Below are 19,505 nucleotides of genomic sequence, written 5' to 3'. Positions count from 1 at the left end.
GAGACCAAGGAAATTACTATTTTTTGTTACTGCTAGCCGCAAAAGTAGAAGTTGGGTCTGGATTCAAAAGGTTTCATTTACTAATATTGATGAATTGGAACTACTGTAGTTTTGATACTTTTCTTTTGAGCAGTGTAAAAGAGAAGAATATGAGGTTTTACTAAAAAATCACCACCACACAGTGAATATGTCATTTAACTAGCAAGAAGATTTTTATTTTAAAGACTTAGATAAACTAGCCACTTTCTTCCATTTACACCAGTTCTAGATTATCATGTATAAGCAGATGAGGGTGGGTTTTTTTTTTTTTACTTGCTTGTGGATAGTACCAGAAGAATAATCTATGTTTATATTTTTCTTAAAAACACTGTGGTTTTAGGCCACTGCTGTCCTCCAAAGAGCCAAATGCATCTACCAGCCAGATGTGCAATACTGCTTAGTGCTCCAAGATTCCTGGCTGTGTCCGATAGCAGTAGGGCACAAGGAGGAACAGCAATTACTATAGTCATTTACTTACTGCTCACCTTGCTCTGAATATAACGGCATTTTCAGAAGCAATTCTTCATTCTGACAGTTTGTGGAAGTCAGCCATTTTTAAAAACATAGATCCACAACACAGATGTCCCCCTCTGTGCCCCCCAGCAAAGGAGGGTCCCAGCTTCTTTTCTAGGCTCTGGTATGAAGCATTTGCCACTCCCAGGAGGTCCTCCTTCTGACCTGAAGTTGTATGTACCAGCCTGGCCAAAGTTCAGTCAATGGTGAGTGTTCCAGTGGAGGGAGGCTTGAATTAACAGAAAATTTAATCTCGGCATGTTTGGACCTTGAAATTTCTGCCCTCCTAATCTTCAGGAGAGGCCAAAGCAAGATGTAGCCCACGAGGTGTCACTCCAGCAAAGGCTACCCCAATACAGGTGCTGAGTAAACCTTTGCTGCCCTCCTCTCTCTTCATTAGTGAAAACTGGCTTGCGTTATTTCACCTTCATATAAACACAGCAAGCACTTTTTTCACTTCTAAAAAAAAACCAATTAAAATTACCGGTCTTGGTATTAAGAGGGAGGATAGAAATATGCACAGAAAATAAATATTATAATTATTTAATTACGCAACTTGTAAGGGAGAAAAAAGAAATCTATATGTAATAGGTTGACATCTCATATTATGAAAAACGGACTACTGCAAAAGTCTAATAGGTATGGAAGAGCTAGCACATCTTGGTAACAGGGTGAACTGATCAGAGATTCTCTTTTCCCAGCTGTTAACTTTTAAAAAATGTCTGCATCATTGACATTTCTTTTCCCTTGGTACTTACCTAAGCTGACTTGCTGGCACGTGTCCATGTCAGAACAAGGGTAGGGCTTGAAACATTATTTGAAAGTAATTAGCATTTGCCATCAAGCATTGGTATGGAAAAAAAACATCTCTGGTTAATTTTAAAGCCTTACAGTAAAAATTAGCTACATAGATGAATTCCTGAGTTTCATATTGATTTCTGTAATAAACGTACATCTTTTGTTCAGTACTGTAAAACACGAATAGATGGATGGTTTTTCCACTGCTAAATCAAAGTCAGAAGTTTAGTACTTTTACTAAAATAAAGGTGGTATAACTTTGCAGTCTGTTTCCTACTGCAAATAACGATAATGTTTCAGTAGCTTACGAATAACAACTTACATTCCTTTTTCTTATTTTCAGCATTCGTATCTGCTGCTACCTAGCAAAGAGCGAGCCATATACATTTGTGTGTTCTCTTTGAAGTGCTGAATGGTTGATCCAATGTCCCAAGTGCTGTTGTATGAGCCGAGGGACCTGTGTCCTCTTCCAATTGCCACTGGCTTGTTGCTTAACCTTGGCTGTATCTCATTTTGTATTTTTGCGTAATTGTTATAGCAGACAAGATTAAGAAAAAATTAATATGATTATATTACATAATAATATTAAGCAAAAAAAAAAAAAGCCTGGAACTGTAGATGTAAGTATTTTATAGTATGTAATAGTATGTACTGATTTCTTTACTTGTACATAGTGGGAAATCCAGTGGTGTAAAGCAATTTAAAAAAAAAAGTAAAATGTTGTGTAGCGATTGATTAAATTGGAGAAATGATAGCGGAGTTCTTGAAGGAAACTCTGGTACCACTGAAGTCAACTTCATTCTCCTCTTGATTTGCTGTGTAAAGTGAGGTAGGTTGGTTATACTCTGCGTGTCTAAAATAGACTGGGGACAGTAGCACTGAGATTCCTCACAAGAGGATTTTTTTGATGCCTTGAAATCAATGAAGATCGCCTAAGCACAGTATTATACGTAATCTCAAAATAACTTACCTTCCAACCCATGTAACTTCCTGTAAGCATGAGTTTCAGTCGTGCAGCTTCTGTGCTGAGTAGCAAGATCTTGGAATGATAGCGGTGGTTTTGTGAATTATCGCACTATCAATTAAATGAATTATCATACTATCAATGAAAAGTAGTCTTGCAGTACCGATGGGTTTGCATGATGACCTTGAATCACTTTTTCTGGAAAGGCCGCCTCAGATACTATGGAAAGGTCTGTGCCGCATAACACTGCATAACATCCTGCCTTTTCTTTTCAGTAGTCTCAATGTTCACCTGCTCCATAACTGAGGAAATGAAAATGTAAATGTGTTAAAAGTTTGGGACAGTTGACTGAACTAGATGATGCAGTTTAGAAAGATATCCTGACAGCAGGGAACTATTTTTAGCTTCATTAACTTCTTTTCCTAGTTACAAAGAATCAGAAGAAAAAGGTTTTAAAACATGTTGGTCTAGATACTGCTTTGGTTTTGCTCCCAAAAGTGCCAACCCACAACATCCCCAAAAGTGCATCCGCAGGGGTTTGCGATCTTTAATGAGAGGGCTTCCCCACACCCGCTGCTAGCCACCGCCAACAGTTTTTCCCTCCGATTTGCTGGCAGAAGAGCTTTCAACATAGCTCAGTTCTACCTTTACATGACGAGAACCATCGCTTTTTCCCCATGTGTTACTGCAAGTGGGCACGTCTAGCATCACCATGGCCCTCTTTTTTAACTTTCCTTCAGAAACCTGTACTTTCCCTTGGAAAGTAAGTTGACAGTAGTTTCTCATTGTTTCTCCCAGAATGCGTACCTTAAATGGAGTGCTCCATCAGAGCAGCCTAACAAAGGTGGTGAAGAGGCAGTTTGCAAGGTAAAGGCATCCTGAGAACATGCGAAATACAACTGTGGAAAAGGTTAGACTTCGATTTCTGGGTCTCATATTAATTGGGCTATATTGGAACCTTCTTACTGTTGCCTGATTTTAAAATGGTGGCCTACACCCCTCTTAAACTTGTTGGGAGGGGAGAAGTTGTGGAAGACGGAGAACGTGGAGTCTAACAGCTTTCTCTTCTGCTGGATTATCTGGCAGAAATACACTGGGCTAAAATAAGAGTTTGTGGCTGCGACTGTTCCTCTCCCTTCTCCTTCTTGCTGAAAATGCAGAGAGCAAGAGTCTGTGCGAGATAGACTTGGGATTTAATGGCTTCAGAGGAACTGAGAAGATGCAGCACGCCTTTTGCGTGCCGCCTTGTTCCGCAGCATCCTTCCAGTTCCCACCAACATTTGTTGACTTCATATAAAACATCAGAAAAGGACAGTTAACCCTCCTGTAATGGGATGTGTTTTAAGAAGTTAGGAATGTTCCTTGTGCAAGTATTGAGGTAGAAAAGGAGGTCTTGTTTCTGTCACTCGAAAAAAATGTGTTGGAGCCTGAGAATTTTTTTTTTTAGCACGAACTTTTAAGTCAAAGACATTTCCCTCCTTTCATCAGCAAATAAGTGAAGTGTGCATACTGGTTATTCCATTATTTGCAAGTCAGAATTGTAAATTACTGCATTCACTCTGATGCAGTTTACCATCTGAAAGAAATAATTAAAGCTTGCTTTCTCTTGCTTAAGATTTAAAGGGGTATTTAAAAATGAGCTCATACTTCCATGGTGGTCATAGTTTCTTTATATATTTGTGTGGGGTAGCCTCAGAAGTGGGCGTATGATCTGCTGGTGTGCCGTGATGTATTTCCTTTAATTATACATTTGTTTTGAGAAAGATGGTTATTCCAGGCCTCCTCCTTTCTTCAGTTACATCCTCACGATCCCACTGCCGGGGGAGTTGTGTGTACCTCAGTGTGTAGTTCAGCCATATGTGCTACTTATTTATATCCCATGCATGAAATAAGCTCTTCCAAACAGATAATTTCTGTTCTGGTAATAGAAGATAAATGCGAGTGTGTATACAGCTCTTCCTCACTAAATGAGGATGTGACACATTGCCAGTCACCGTGCTTGGTAGAGCTCTTGTTTTGTCCAGACAGAGTGCAAGGCTGAGCCTGTCTGATGTTTCAGACACTCGAGTGAGTTCAATTAATTTGCAGATGATAATTTGTTTTCAGCTCCTGTAGATACGGATGCCTTCTTTACTCAGCCTCTATTGTGTCATTCTATAAGAAGTCAGCTCCAACTGCATGAAGCTCAATTTTTGTAATTTGTTTGGAGAACTGGCATATTCTCCCTGCATTATAAACGCAGCTGTGCGGCATTCTCAAAATGCACTGTAAAGCTTATGTCATCTCAAAATGACAGTTTCTTTCCAGACGCCTGTATTCTCTGTATACGTAATTTCATAAAATCACTGAGCATTTACATACATAAGGAATGAAAGACTGGCTTTATTGAAAAAGAAAACAAGAACACAAATAATATAATAGGTGTTCCATCAACATAAAATTTACCTTCTGAAGTTATTTACCTCTTTAGGAGTTATTTTATCTGGCCAAGTTAGTGGTGCAGATGCACTCGACTGGCGTCGAGTCCCTGTGAATCGATGGACGTATTGAAACGTTCGACAGCAACAGGCGCGTGTGATTCACCAGGGGAGCGTCCCAGGCCGTCACTCCAGCAGCTGAACTAACCCGTCGTGCTCTCGCACACGCACTGTGTGCAGCCAAAAGATGACAGCATGCTAATGGCCTTTGGGCAAAGGAAAGTTAACCATGCTCTTGAAGAATTCCACTTATACGCCATGTAAATAAATAGTAACTTACTGTAATTCATTAAATTTGCTGTACTTCATGCTTTTTCAGCATGTGTCACAGGCAGTGACGAGTACAGTCCCAAATCCTGGCAGCCCCTGTCGAGAAGGGGCTGAGCTCACGCCGTGTAGCTACAGAAAATGAGTCACGGTGACTTTGTTCCAGGATGGGCTTCTGGTTTGCTTCTTAGTCATTAATTAGTGTTCTTTGAGTAACTTACACTGTGAAATGCAGTACCATTTGGAAGTTGAGCGCGCTATCTTTGGCTTTAGCGAGGACTGTTTATTCCGACGTGCTGCGTGACTTTCAAGCTGCAAGGGCTGACAAACTTGCATGTTCTCGGAAGCGGCTCCCTCCTCGCGTGCAAGCACACACGCACGCCTGTGCGCTCTCGTTGGCCTACTACTAGTTATTTTTTGCCGGAGGAAATCCTCCTTACGGCCCGCGTCGGTAAGACGCTGGGGCTCGCGAGGTTTACCGGGGTGAAACGAAATGCTTGCTGCACGGTAGATGAAACGCAAAGGAATTTCTTATCCCTTTACTGTTGGGAGCGATCTAGCCACCGTCCTTTCAGTTTTCTCTGGTGTCACATGCGGGTTCGGTATGGGGACTTTAGACACGCAGGGCTGTCCCGCCTGCGGGAACCGGGCGTGCTTCAGCCTGGCTGCCTTTGTCTCCATGCCGGAGACCCCGCGTTGCCCCGGCACCCCTCGGCGGCGGGGGCCGAGGGAAGGGCGGCCGGGGCCGAGGCAGGGGAGGCGGGGGCCGAGGGAAGGACGGCCGGGGCCGAGGGAAGGGCGGCCGGCGCAGGCTGCCGGCGGGGGGAGGCTGCCGGCGGTTTCTGCCGGGGCGGAGCGGGGCGGAGGGGGCGGGCCGGGCGCTGGGCCCAGGCGGCGGGGAGCGGCTGCGCCGCCGCCTCCGGAGCTCCTCCCCGGGCCGCGCAGCTGGCTGCCGAGCGTTCTCGGGAAGCGATATTTAAAACAGCGAAGAGAACATGTGAGGAGCAGAGGGAGCTGCGGGGCGGGCAGGGCGGCGGGCCACCTACCGCTGGGCGGGCAGGGCGGCGGTGAGCCCGAGCTGCCGCCTCCCGCAGCGCCGGGGCTCGGCTCCGGCTGCTCCCGAGCTGCCCCCCTGCTTCCCTCCCTCCTTTCCTCCCTCCCCGCCGTCTCTCGGTAACCCCGAAGGCGGCTCGGGAAGCAGCCCGGGACGTGCGACCCGGGGCGCAGGCGTTCCCGCATCTCGAAGGTGGAGGGGCCGGCGGGCGAGCGCCCGGCTGCAGCGGTCGGCGCGTCCGGTTCCCCCGCAGGCAGCCGGGCGCCGAGGGGTCCCCGCGTCGCGGCCTCCGGGTAGGTGTCGGCGGGGAGCGGTGCGGGGGAACCTGGGGACGGCTGCGAGGCGCTCTGTCCGTCAGCGTCTGCTCCCTTTTGTTCGGTTTTGTGTCTGGGCCGTTGCTTTTTCTTCCCCCCCCCCCCCCCCCCCCCAATTTCTTTTCGGGCCGCTGGACTTGCTTTCCTCGGGAGGTGTGGTTCGCGTGAGGTGGGGAGCGCTCCGGGGCTGAGATCTCCCACCGAGAGCTCCTCCTCGGTTGCAAGACACTGTGCGTTGCTCTTGGTGGTTCTTCACGCTGTTTGTAAATAATAGCGACCGAGTTGGGACGTTCAGAACGCCGACATAGAAATGCCAACAGATTCTGATCTTCTCCGTTCCCACTGCTTTCTATTCTTTAGAGTTGTTGGGGGATTCAACCCTCTACAGTAAGGCAGTTTGTTAAAAAGAGCAGCGAAGCTTCAATGATAATCAAGCGAGCAATACCAGTATTGGGATAGCATTACCGATATGGCTGACTGACCAGAAGTCACTTACTGAGCTCCCCGGCAGCCGCTCCTGCCCGTGGCAGCGGCTGTGGGACCCGGGCACCCCGGAGGGAAGCGGCTGATTCCTCGCGGAGCTCAGGATTCTTAAACCTCTGAAGTTACTTGAAGGTTTAAGGCACCCTTGGTGGTTTAGAAAGAGAATTGCCTGGTACGTCCGTGGAGGAATAACAGAGATACCGATAATTTTGGAGTTTGTTTTAAGTGGCAAGCAAATATACTGGTTGCTTTAAATTTAATCGAAATAAGGGAAACTGGAGAGGTACAGCTTTTCTTTTTCCTGGCAATCCTGACGTGCTGTTTCCCAGGGTAATGTGAAAGCCTTATAAATGAATGTTCCAAAAGAAGGAAGACTCGGTGAGAGATTTTCCAGAGCGAATCGGCAGTAGTAAGAAATTATTGCCAAATTTTATCTCTTTTCTGGGATTTTGTTTTGTCATGAGAAGTTACTTTGCTTGGAATGCGTTTATCCAGGAAGTAACCCCTAATGTGCTCCAGCCTAGGCTTTGAGGCTATGCGCGAGGAGATTGAAGAGGGTTTAATTAAATGTAATCAAATATTACAAGATTCCTGATTAAAAGGCACAGAGCTTGCTTTCTGGTGACGTACAAGACGTACTGTTTATTTGCACTTTAGGAAAAAAAAACCCAAAACATTTTTCATCTTGCAAATAATGGACTTTTTCTCTGTTCCGGAGTAACTAGCACCCCTTTGTTTTCTTCCGTGCCCGGTGTTAATTCGTGGTGACTGGCCTTGCAGGAGGCGAAGGAGCTTGGCGTGTGACAGCAGGGTGACGGAGCGCAGCCTGTGCATCTGAGTCACGGTGTGAGAGAGCGTGTGGGCATGCGAGAACGGCTGCGTGCGAAGTGGGAGTGTCTGGACATGCATGAGACTGGCAGTGTCAGATGCGTAGCAGGAGGAACAGGGTGTAAGCACTTGAATTCCTGTGTCTAAAAAACCACGGATTAAATCCTGGCCCCTGCTGAAGTCGGGACGAAGTTTGCCGTTCGTTTAAGTGAAGCCAGCGGTTCTCTGACGGTGCTGCTGGGTGGATGTGTGAGATGGTGCGAGGGAGGATGTATGCGAATGGGATGGGAATGCGTCCGTCTGCCCGTTGAGCTGGTGGAGGAAGAAACGGTGCGTGAATGTTTAAAGCGTGGTGGGAACATTCGGGGCTGTGTGTCTGCTAATGCTTCTGTTCTCGGGTCTGTGTGCGAGGGAGGCATAAAACCGAATAATGCGATGTTCACTTTTGTGGAATATAATGAACTAAAGTGCTGTTTATTATTAAACGTCATCGCAAGGAGGAGGGCATCAGACCATCCCCCTTTCCTGCTCCCCTCGGGGGACTGTGTGTGCGTGCCTGAGTGTCTGAGATCTCATGTGTGAGAAGACGATGAGCGTGTGTTTGGGATTAATTAGCCTGAGTTTAGCTGGTTTCATGCTTTACGTGCCTAGGGGCTACCCACAGTCACAGAGAGGGGAGGAGTTTGCTGTTGCTGGCTCGAAATCCTCTCCAGGGGTGATCTTGTTCGTGTCAACCGTGAGCAATTAGAGAGATTAACTGTCTTGTTTTCCTTTCTGCCCTAGATTGATTCTTGTGAGGCTCTGGGACATTTGAAAGTGATTTGGAGAGAGCAAAGTCTGTCTCTGATGGACACCGAACCAAAGCCAGCGTGTGTCGTGCAGCAGGCTCCCTGCCCGGGAATGAAGTGCCCTCCTTCAGAGGACTTTCCTCCTCAGATAAGACTGTCTGAAAAGATACCACCAGTGAAGCCTTGCTTCAAGAAGAAGCAGCAAGTGCAGAAGAGACTGGACACAGAAACTCTCCGGGCTTTGCGGCCCATTTTTACCAGTTTGCTGGGAGCTGGGACCTTGGATAGGGTCTTTGTGCCCCGAGGCCAAAGTGGCGGTCGTAGTGGTTTATGTGAACCTGCTGTGAAAAAGACTCTGGACCTCGGCGCTTCTTGCCCCCAACCAGAAAACAACGTGACTGTGCTGATGCCAACAGCTCCAGACGTGCAGAGTCAGTTGCCAGTAGCTCGTCCTTCTTCTGGGCATCCTGAGCAGGATGTGCAGTCGGGAGAGCAAGGCTTCTCACCAGAAGCGACTCCTGGAACTGCTGCTGCTAATAGTAACGAATCATTCCAGGATCATCCTTTGCACCCAACTGCCAGTGATGGTGCAGCTTGCCCTTTGTTCCCAGACAAGATTCTGGAAAGTTACACATCTGACTTACTCCAAGAGAATAGCTGTCCGATGCAATACAACTTGAACCCAAGCAATAAATTCAGTGCTGGGATATTCCAGGATAAAAGCGAAGAAGCTTCTCTTGATCTGGTATTTGAGCTCTTGAACCAGCTGCAATATCACACCCATCAGGAAGACGGAATAGAAATCTGTGTGGATTTTCTCCAGGGCACCTGCGTTTATGGCAATGATTGTCCCAAACATCACACAGTCTTGCCTTATCATTGGCAAGTGAGGAGGACAGCAACCCAGAGCTGGCAAAGCGTGACCAATGATTCCCAGGAGCATCTGGAAAGACTCTACTGCAACCCTGACAATGATAGGATCAAAGTGAAATATCGGTAGGTAACTGAATTTACTTCCTTCCTAGCAGAGCCAAGGCTGTTAACTGAGCAGCGGTGCAGACATATAACAGAACGTGCGTTCTTTTTTCCTGACGCTTTGCATACAAGCGTTTTATAAACCCCGTGATGATGTTACCTGAATAGTATCTAACAAGTTTGCCCCAACAGAAAGTTCTTGCACACCTATTAAAACTGCTGTTTAGCATCTGGAAAGTATTCTTTGAAGCTGAAGGACTTGAAGTGTGCGTGGTAAGGAAACTCCAGTTCTGTAGAAATTGAGAGAGTTGACAGAGACTGATGTGTAACGTTGTACTCGTTCTTGGAGTTCCGAATTAGTCTCTTCTCTGTATTAGAAAAAGCGGCAGCACGAATGAGCCTTTGGAGCGGTTGAAACAGGAACGATACAGCAGTTGCTTTCTGTCACTGTGAATCCAGATTGGCTTTATGCACTCCAAGCACAGTTTTCATAATTGCATTCTAAGCACCTCAAATCAGATGGGTACTCTGTTAAGTCCTTTGACTGGAAAGTTCATGTAGTTGCTGATATATGGTGGTGTTTCAGCTAATTTGCTGTGAACAACCTGAGCAGCTATTTAAGTTGTCATCTAAAAATGTGAAACCATTTATTAGAAGTTATTGTTTCCTCTATACATAGTAGTGTTTATCTACTCACTTTCTGAAATTAGAAAACAGCTTTTAAGTTCCCCTGGTTACGTTATCAATTTAGGCTTGATCCTCCACCCTGAGATCTAACCCAAAACTTCTTCAACTTTTATAGTGCAGGTTCCATTTTGAAAAGTAGTGGGGAGTGCCGATGTTTACAAGTTCATCAGATCTATGTGGGCCACGTTTCTATGAGCGCAGGGTGTAGCCTGCTCTTTTGGGTTTTTTTTCTGGAGGAAACATGCAACGCGAAGTTCTCCTATCTGCCCTGCCATAATCGGCAAGCCGGGTGCAACTCATTCGAGCCACAGGCGGTTCAAAGCGACGCTGCTGTGGTTGTGTCGTAAAAACTGCAAATTGCCTTTGCCACCTGAGTCCTTGTGGGTTTGTTCTCACTGCCTCTTCTTCCTTCCACTTCCTGAAGAAGTGTATCCCTTCATGCTTTAATTTTCATTTACTATGCTGAGATTTCTCATTAGGCGTCAGAGACCCAGGCTAATGCTTAAAGTCAGTGTGAGCCTTGGCTTTCACCTAACTGGACGTTGGCTTAGGCACTAAAACGCAGGCTCCATCAGTCTACGGATTCATCCTTGTTACTGAAGACAATACCAGAATATAGATACCCCACACTGAAAATGAAAGTGAGCAGGAAATAAGAATTATATGTAATAGGGAATAATCATATTTTATAGAATTGTCTTGACAAAATATGCCAGTTTGTTTAAAAAAAAAAAAAAAAAAGAATCTTGTAACTGCATAGCAGATAATATTCTCTGTATTTTACAACAGAGAAACTTCCATTTTTTCCAAGTATTTTAAGTAATTTCTGAAAACAAAACAGCAAATGTAGAAATAAGACGAGCCCATGCAAGTGATTTAAATTTGAGCTCTGTGCAAATGAGCAAGAAGTTTTCTTTTTGAAGCCTGTATCGCAGAATCCATGGCTACACGCATGATCTCCATGTTCTAAGTCATGGAGTTAAGAATGATTAATTTTAAAAGAAACAATGCTTCATCATTGCTTAGTCATCTCCAGCCTGTAAAATCGGCTGAATAGCGTTGCCCGCCTTTACACTTACTTTGCAGGTTTCCAGTCTGGTGGGTATTTTGGTCTCTTGGTACACAGAGTTTCTGTCTGTCTGAACCAGTCAGGAAGAAACTTATGGGGTGTGTTGCCAGACACATGACGTTCTGTTCCCCGTGAATGAAGTCAGAGAAGGAGCGTGATCTCAGAGAAGCCAGGTGTGCTGGCTCAGCTTTGCCGGGTCTGCAGTCAGCGTGAAACTGCTGTCGCAGCGGAGGCAGGGTCTTTGAATACGAACTAGACTGCATCTCGCTGAGTTGAACTGGCTACTCGGTGAGTGTCTGCCTAACTTCAGGTAAAAGTAGCCTACTGAGGCTAGGATTATTTTAAACATCGGTATTTTCTAACTAAGTCCTGTTTCGAGCTGCTAATTCTGTAGCCTGTACTCTTCGCAACGTCTTTTAAGAGAAGGCAGAAGATCTTTGCCTCGGTCAGTGCTACAGAATCATGCCCCAGTGCAAGGCTGGAGGACTCCTGTAAATTTATAATATCTGCTTGCCATGGAATGACAAATGGGCCAGTTCTGTAACTCTTGCACGTATGTCATCCCTTGGAAGAGCTTCGTGTTTGTGGATAAGTACCCGTGAGAACCTTTTTTAAGACTAGAGCTTCTGATTTCAAACATTGAGTCTGATACGCATTAAAACTTAGGCTTAATGTGGTTTTGAATCGGATTTTGAAGTGGGGGGCAAACGTTTTACTATGTGTCGTCGCCAGTTTCTTCTTACGCAACATCATCTTGTATCGGAAGAACCTGCTAAGCCTTTTGCTGTGGACTGCTTGGACCCGGTGCGACTCTTGGTGGAGTTCACGGGTGGTCACCGTGGCCTGGCTTCCCTTCTGTTCCTGGGCCGTGTTGTGTCTCCTGGCAACAAGATGCAGATAGCAGCGTGTCGAACCTCGCCGAGAGGCTCGCAAACATGCTAGAACAGCTCATCGTTCACATGGTTACCGCATTATTTGGCTAAAGCTATTAATCTCTTGTGGTCAGACTAGCTTTGCAGGCCTATCTATACAGATTGCATACAACAAGAAAATGTCTGTTCAGCAGTTTGCATGTCCAAGAAAGGCCGTGCAGAAGCCAGCCTGACAACCAGTGGGTGGTAGTTGTTTATTCGCCTTTGTTTTAAACACAGTTTATATGGCACAGTAAGTAAGCATTGCAGTCTGCATGCATAATGTTGCCGTTGTAAGAAAAAAGTCTGCTCCAAGAAAGGTGGGCCGTTCAAGAAAGTGGTGGGCTATTGGATCAATTAGAGAATAAACTAAATTCAGATACGATGTTCTTCAAGTAGCTATTTATATTAATCTTTCTTCATCTCAACGTTATTGAGTAATGTAAAATATACATTCAGTTGTTGTCTTTCACCTGAGGGAACATGATCTTAAAGTAGGAGAAGTGGTAAACCTTGTTTAGTTACTTCTTTGTGATATGGCTGCCTCAGATACTCATTGCAGTTTGGCCTCCAACCGAATATAAAACTTTATCATAAATTGTTTATAGTTTTGCTTTCTTAAGTCTATCAAGTATTTACAGCCAAATACCAAGCTGTCTAAACAAATGGGGGAATATGAATTTAAGCAGGTTAAAATACTTAGAAGCACTCAGTTTTCCTCATACACGTGAGGAGTGGCCCTGGAGGAGTTCCAGCTTGCAGCGAAGCGTCTGGGAGCGCAACGCCAAGCTCCGCTTTCCAGCGTGAGGGTACCCACGCCGGGATATTTTAAGATGCTCTTTAGTGAGGGGAAATTCTTGGCTGCAGACCTGAGCAAGTTTTCCCCCCCACCCGTCCAATCATGCATATGTTGCTTTTCAAAATAAGCAGCCTCATTGCTGATTACACCAGGATTTGTTTAAAACGACTCCGCAGTTCCTGGCCCATCAGTTCCCCCTCTTTGGCTGCAAATTCCACCCCTTCTCTTGGCACGGAGACATCCCCGTGTGCCACGGGAACCGCAGCGTCTGTTCAGCCGCCTGTACCCTGGCATATCCCGACTCATGTGAAACACCATCTTCTCGTAGTTGCTTTGATTTCTTTTTTTTTTTTTTTCCCTGTAATTTCTGCCAGTTTTATGAAATGGCTCCTTCTAGCTAGAAGAGAAAGGCCAAAACGACACGGCTCCGGCCGGGGAGAGGCAGGTGGACCTCCAGTGGTACGTGCTCTGCCCGGGCGCAGCTGATGAGTTACTCGCCGTACAGGCACGGTGCTCGGGTGAAGTCAGTAAATGCTGCGTGTTCCCAATGGGGTTGTCAGTGGGCACACGGAGGCACCCGGGAAGGAAAGGTAAGGTCAAGAATAAATGCGAAGGAAACGAGTTTTCCTTCATTCATGTGCTCAGCTTGTTTCTCTGATGCCGTTAGAATATGCTTACGTGATTTTGAAATCATACAGAGCGCAGTGGAAGCATTTCAGTCGTTCACGGACTTTTGCATGTCGCCTGACCAATGGAATAGTTAAATTTAGGAAGTTATCGTTCTGCTCTGCACAGCTGCCACAGCGTGTGAGAACTCGTGTGTTACTGGTAACACCGGAGGTGAGAAAACAGCTGAAATTCACTGTGCCTGGCAACTTTGTCTGGGGTGTTTCTTGAATGTACATAGCTGAATGGTTTTGAACTTCTTTTAATTCCTTGCTAGAAGGAATGCAAGACAGAGACTCTAAATAAAAAGCATGTGAAGTGATTTTAGAAGTGTTTGCCGTGTGCTTTATAATAGTACGCTTCAGTGAATTCCTGTTTGCTCCACTTTGGAGTATCATTTACATATGAAATAAAACTAATTGGCTTCTAGCTATACGAATTGAGGGAAGTTAGAAGTGTTACGCTGAGCTGTCATAGAATCGGCAATCACTCGTATATCCCTTTTCTCGTTTCACGTCAGTAAACAGATTACAGTTTTGGAAACAGCTGTCACCTGGCTTCAGGTTGAGGTCAGTCTGTTCCCTGTGTACTTACAGTAATAAAACAGTCCTTTCTGAAACAAAGATTTATAATTGGTGAAACAGATGGCTCGGAAGAGTTGCTCGCAGGTAATCCAGCGGGCCCGGTGCTGAGCGTTGCCTGCCTGCCCGTTTCGGTAAGGAGGAGGAACAGAAAGAGGCTGTTACAATTATTTGCTTAGCAAGAGCAGCGATCGTGAAGTTCCTTCCTAGTTGGTACACCTATTTATTGAAATCAGGAGGGATTTGAGCCGAGTTAGAATTGCAAAATTTGGTACTTGCAGTCAAATGTATAAAGGAGTCCTTTTTTCTGGGGGGGGAAGCTGCGACATGAACCATTGGACGGAGCATTCGGAGACTGAGAGGTCCAGGTTGGTGGTCACTAGTGAGTGTTAGGTGTGTATACGACCATTGTATGTAAAGCATTGATGAAATGGATGCAGTTTCATTATTTATCACAAGTCTGGGAGGTATTTCAAGTCCTGAGATTGGATAGAATTATTTAAAAAAGCAGCAGGTGTGTCTGTGCAGAACACCGTTGGCAGATGGGACTTCAGACTCCATCTAAGTGCTTCAGAAAGTGTTGGTATGGCAGCTTTGTGCACACAAACGCCTCTCTCGTGACTTGAAAACCCCGTTGCCGCTCAGAGCTGTGCTTGTGCTCTAGAATGTCTACCGATACAAAAATGAAAACTAACAAACAAAACTCTCTGCAAAACGTATCCTCATCCGGTGCGGGTAGGAGACCTTTGAAACCAGCAATCTGCCGCAGACAAGGACATCCATGTTTATCCTCTAGTGCAAACAGAAGATGCAACTTGCATTTGAATTATGAAATATGGTACATGCAGTAGTCCTTGGAAGATCTGAATGTGTTTGACATCTGCATTGCTACAGATTTTTAGAACTTAACAGTAGTTCACACCAAAGTACCCGGTACCTCCTGGCCAAAAGCGGCCAACAGCGGGTTTCTTGGGAAGAGTAGAACAAACCAGACCTGCGTCTCGGTGCAGTCTCTTATCATCCAGCAGTGCCTCAATGACTTCCTGAGCCAGAGATGGTATCTCTGTGTGGGAGAGAGCTGGGTGCTTTTTTTTTTTTAAATTTCCTCCTGCCAGAAAAGATCTGGGGCCAGACTTTCAGCTGAGCGGTGTGTACATCTGGACCAGCATCCATCCCAGCAGTCGTTTCAGGTTTACGAACATGCGAGTCGGGCCAGGCCCTCTCAGTGTGAAAATTTCCAAGGATCGCTTTTCAAGCACCCCCGGTCAGCAATTGTAAAGGCAGGAAAGCCTGCCTTTCCAACTTGAAAAAAAAAATATATATATAGGAAAAGCAGTAAAGCTACTACTATATTGATAGTTTGGGGTTTTTTTTCTCTGATTAAAATCACAGTTTCTCTGTAATTTTCAGCGTAGAGGTAAATCTTTCTGCAGCACCTTTCTCTTTTCTGAGTCTTTCTCGCTGTCCACCTCCTGCATGGCTTACAGTCACAGCAGGGACAAACACGGTGACATGATGAGGGAAGGAATCAAATAAAACATGAAACTAGTTTCCTGCCCTGTCACCTGCTGCCCCTCTCCTCAGTTTAAGGATGAGGAGACGCTGATGAGATCCAGACTGCGGGATGGTGTTTACCAGCTTGTTTTTGTCCTTGCCCTGGTACCAAGTGTTGCTGGGCTGAGGGACGGTTCCTGTTTTCCTTTCACGCTCCTTACAGCGATAGCTGGGACGGGGCTGCGCTTTTCTTGCTGTGTTGTGAAGAGCTGCTTGAAGAACGTCCCTTCACGAGTGTTACCGGGCCCTCCCTACGGAATCGGTGCTGGTTCTGATGGGAGCAGATTTTGGCCGCTGTTCGCTAAGATCTGCTGTTCCTATTTCAAACTGCCAGTACCTCTGCTTAAGAAGAAGGATCTTGCTAAGAGGATGTGCTTTAAGCGAGGTTCAGTTTCACAGAGTGGGGTTTAAACGCTTGGTCCCCACCCAAGGCTGGACTGCAGCCTGCAGCTTCAAACAACTGTTCGCTACAAATAAGATGAAATATTGCCGGTTTTGGGTCACCAGAAAGTGTAAATGCCTGACTTGCATCTCCTACAGTTGCTGAGTTCCATTTGACTAATTTTTCAACCTTAAGCGCAAAAGGTTTTCGTACCTGTTTGGATCTTTTCAGCTCATTTTTTCCCCCGAGTGGCTTTCAGGTTGTTGCTATTGCAGAGAGGAACTGGTTTAGTCAGAGAGAGAAAATCAACAGTTTCATCATCTAAGTGGTGTTTAACTCTCAGTCTTGCTTTGTATCACAGCTGTTCTGATGGGAACGCAGTTTCATTTCCTGTACAGACCTTTGTTGATCGCAAGGTTTCTTTTTTTTCTGAACCCTGTTTGCGGTAAGGCTCATGACATAGAACTGAACTTAGGAGAAGAGTTTGAAACCACATGCGTTCTCATACCCTTACAAAAAGTATTTCTCCTAGTCATCTATTTGTACATAACAGCTAGCGAGCATTTGTCTCATTGAGTGGAAAGAGCACAGAAGAGTCGCACGGTAGACTGAAGCTCTTCAGAAGAAGGCAAGGAAGAATGAGCCCAAATACCCTCATTTTAGCAGGCTGCCTTCACCTCACAAGAGACTTCAAGGCTGTAACTTGCTAGTCGAGGTACCTGCTCACTTCAGGGTCCCGAAGAGCTTGTCTTTGTGTTAAGTTTTTATAGTTAGGGTATGGAGAAGATACAACTTACTCAGGGAACTGCTGTTGAGAGCACTTGTGGAATTTTATTTGGAACTGTGCTGTTGTGCAGCGCCAAATTTGGGGTTCTGTGCTGTATTCTTAAGAAAGTTCAATATGCTTATTCTTTCAGCGCAGGTAATTCCATTGAACTGCTTTATTTTATAAATAGAGACCTTTGTTTGGTTAGTCAGTGAAGAGAAGTTCTTAAGAACTCTGTTCCCACCTCTGCTGCAGATTCTCTGCGGGACTTCGGAGCCTGTTTTAGTCTCTCTCTGCATCTGTCCGTCCCAGGGAAAAAAAAGGGGGTAGTAATTTTCTACCTCAGAAGCAAGATGAGGCAAAGTTCTGCGGTGTTTGCAGGGAGGTTTAGTACATTTTTCTGTAGAAGCAGCCAGCATTGTTTTTCTTACTGGGTTCAAGCTGTACTGAAGGCTGTTCCTGCTGCGTGATGCAGAGGCAGTGGGAGTAACGCTTTGCCCCACCAAGGTATTTGAATACATTTCCTGCTTTCCCGAACGTCTGACAAACTGTAGCTAGCCTTCACCATCTCCTTCCCGCTCTTCTCCAGCCCAATATTTCCAGGTGGAGACTTCAAAGTCCACGAGTAACAACGCTAGATTTTTTTTTTTATCACGTTAGCTCCCAAACTCTCCTTTTCCTTAACACAAACCGCCCAAGAAAAGTATGAAGAGCGACTGGCCCCGTTCACGGAGCTCGTCTGTTGGAGCCGGTGCAGGGGCAGCGTTGGGACGGCTCCGCTTCACCCCTGCCGCAAGAAAGGCTTTTAATTGCTGGTTGCGTGCGTCCTTCTCCGGCCCCGTCATCATCGTAGGACCCAAGCGTTGCACGGCCGCGGCACGTGGGCATCTCCCGGAGGCGCAGTCGGTGCCGCCGCGTGCCCCCGAGGGCTCGCACGTTCTCTCGTCCTCCCTTCAGGGCACAAAACGAGGCGATGCCGCTTTGCTGCCTTATTGTTGGTGTTTCCCTCTCCGATCTAGATGTTATCCATAACCTATACGTTATGGAGGATACCCTTTACTTTAGGTAGTGTACGCTGTACCTTGGAAGTAGTAAATCATGATACTGTACTGAAGGTAAAGTGATGTTATGCTAAAGAACGGATCAGACGCAACCTTCAGCGTCTCGCGTTCTTGCTGTTCTTGAACCTAAACTTGGGGTCTTTCACCTATATCTAGGCCCCGGGCAGTTGAGAAGTGCAGTTGTCGCGTTTGCTTTCATCACTGGTGTCTTAAAGCCGAAGCCAGGAATGCAATCACGCAATCACTTGCTGTAATCACCGTTCATTTTTTTTCATGGCTTTGCATTATGTAAGCTGGTAATAGGCTTTTTAATACACAGAGGAAGTGCTTTAACTGAGGAGCTGTTATTAAACAACTTTGCTAAATATATTTTAGGATTTCAGAGCTTAAAAGCCAGTGAATGTTGTAATTTGAAAAAGTTAATACTTCTGAATAGAGAAATACACTGTTAAAGAATGTAAATGAGCATTGGAGTAATACATATTTTATGTGAATCAAGGTTTTTTGTGAAAGAGTATCTTTCCTTATTCCCGATGTTATAATCAGGGGGAAAAAAAAAAATCAGGTAGGCTTTGGGCACATAGTGTGCTTTTCCGATGCAGTTACTTAAATAAATGCATTTGTCTAAAATTTTCAGCTGCATACAATAATGCAGTGTTATTCTGAACAATTTATTGTTAGGTAGAAAACATCTGTCGAGTTTAAAAGTTTGTAGTTAAAGTATGCAGGGAAAAAATAAAACACTCTTGTGTAGATTTTGGAGTGTTTATATCTTTTGGTCACTTAATTTTCCATTAAAATTAATGGGAAGTAGCATTCTAAACACTTTCCCAACTTGAAAAATAAAAATACCATTTTTAAAGCCTCCCAAATTTAACAGAAGTTTGAGCTTCAGGAAAATTCTGCTGTGTTACATCCTGAAACTGCCGAACCTTTCCCTATTCACAGCTAAGGGAAAACGGATAGAGGATACCAGACCAAGGAGTACCTTGACCACATTTTTTCTTCAAGAGATAGTTAGAGAGCAGCGCTTTTTTTGGGTTCTGAGCTGCAGCTCTTATTCGGAGAGAAACTTTAAGTAAACCCAGGTAGCAGCTGCCCAGGGCTGGTGTCCCCATCTTTAATGGCAGACTGCTGGATTTGTGTTGGGGGAGCCGAAAGCCAGCGCCAGGCGTGCGGGAGCTCTCCGTGTCGCGGGCACCAAAAGGTGGGTCGCTCAGAAACGCCGCGGCCTTTGCAGTCAGAAGGCTGAGCAGTTCTATTTGGGAAGGGGAAAAGAAGAACACTTAACGTGTTGTATCGTACGTGGACTTTCAGGGAGGACGGTTGAAGGGGCGGCAGTCGGCCGTTTCGGTGCTCGATGCCTGCGTTCTTGGTACAGTGAATCGTCGGCAGGAGTCAACGCGCGATGGCCGTCCTGTCCGTCTCGGTTTGCTTACGGGGAGGGGAATCTGATAAAGAAGAGGCAGCAACAGTGAGCTACAAAAATGTAAAAAATTCCCAACAGCTGACAATCATTGCATTTTTTA

At 45.5% G+C, this 19,505-nt stretch overlaps 1 protein-coding gene and 1 long non-coding RNA gene across 15 annotated transcripts in view; one reads left to right on the top strand and one right to left on the bottom strand.

Moving 5' to 3' along the window:
• Positions 1-19,505, top strand: part of TIPARP (TCDD inducible poly(ADP-ribose) polymerase) — a 43,359-nt gene that overhangs the window by 11,925 nt on the left and 11,929 nt on the right. For 8 of the 14 annotated variants that reach the window (XM_072868060.1, XM_072868063.1, XM_072868062.1 and 5 more), the window contains 3 exons: positions 643-758; positions 3,113-3,181; positions 8,521-9,521. In XM_072868060.1, coding sequence (XP_072724161.1) covers positions 756-758; positions 3,113-3,181; positions 8,521-9,521 — 1,073 coding nt within the window. In that variant the 5' untranslated portion in view covers positions 643-755. Of the gene's footprint in view, positions 1-642; positions 759-3,112; positions 3,225-6,036; positions 6,056-6,270; positions 6,406-7,060; positions 7,082-7,915; positions 8,068-8,520; positions 9,522-19,505 lie in introns of those variants that run through there. The other 6 variants (XM_072868068.1, XM_072868071.1, XM_072868069.1 and 3 more) reach the window with 6 other exon arrangements.
• LOC140654604 (uncharacterized) lies at positions 752-3,479 on the bottom strand. Its single transcript, XR_012043462.1, has 3 exons — positions 3,281-3,479; positions 2,321-2,616; positions 752-1,011 (listed from the first exon to the last, which is right to left on the bottom strand). It is a non-coding gene; the product is annotated as an uncharacterized lncRNA (long non-coding RNA).

Source organism: Ciconia boyciana, chromosome 7 (assembly GCF_034638445.1).
Source record: "Ciconia boyciana chromosome 7, ASM3463844v1, whole genome shotgun sequence".
Lineage (NCBI taxonomy): Eukaryota > Metazoa > Chordata > Aves > Ciconiiformes > Ciconiidae > Ciconia > Ciconia boyciana.
Note: the sequence above shows the minus strand (reverse complement) of the source record. Positions and strands in the feature narration are given on the sequence as shown.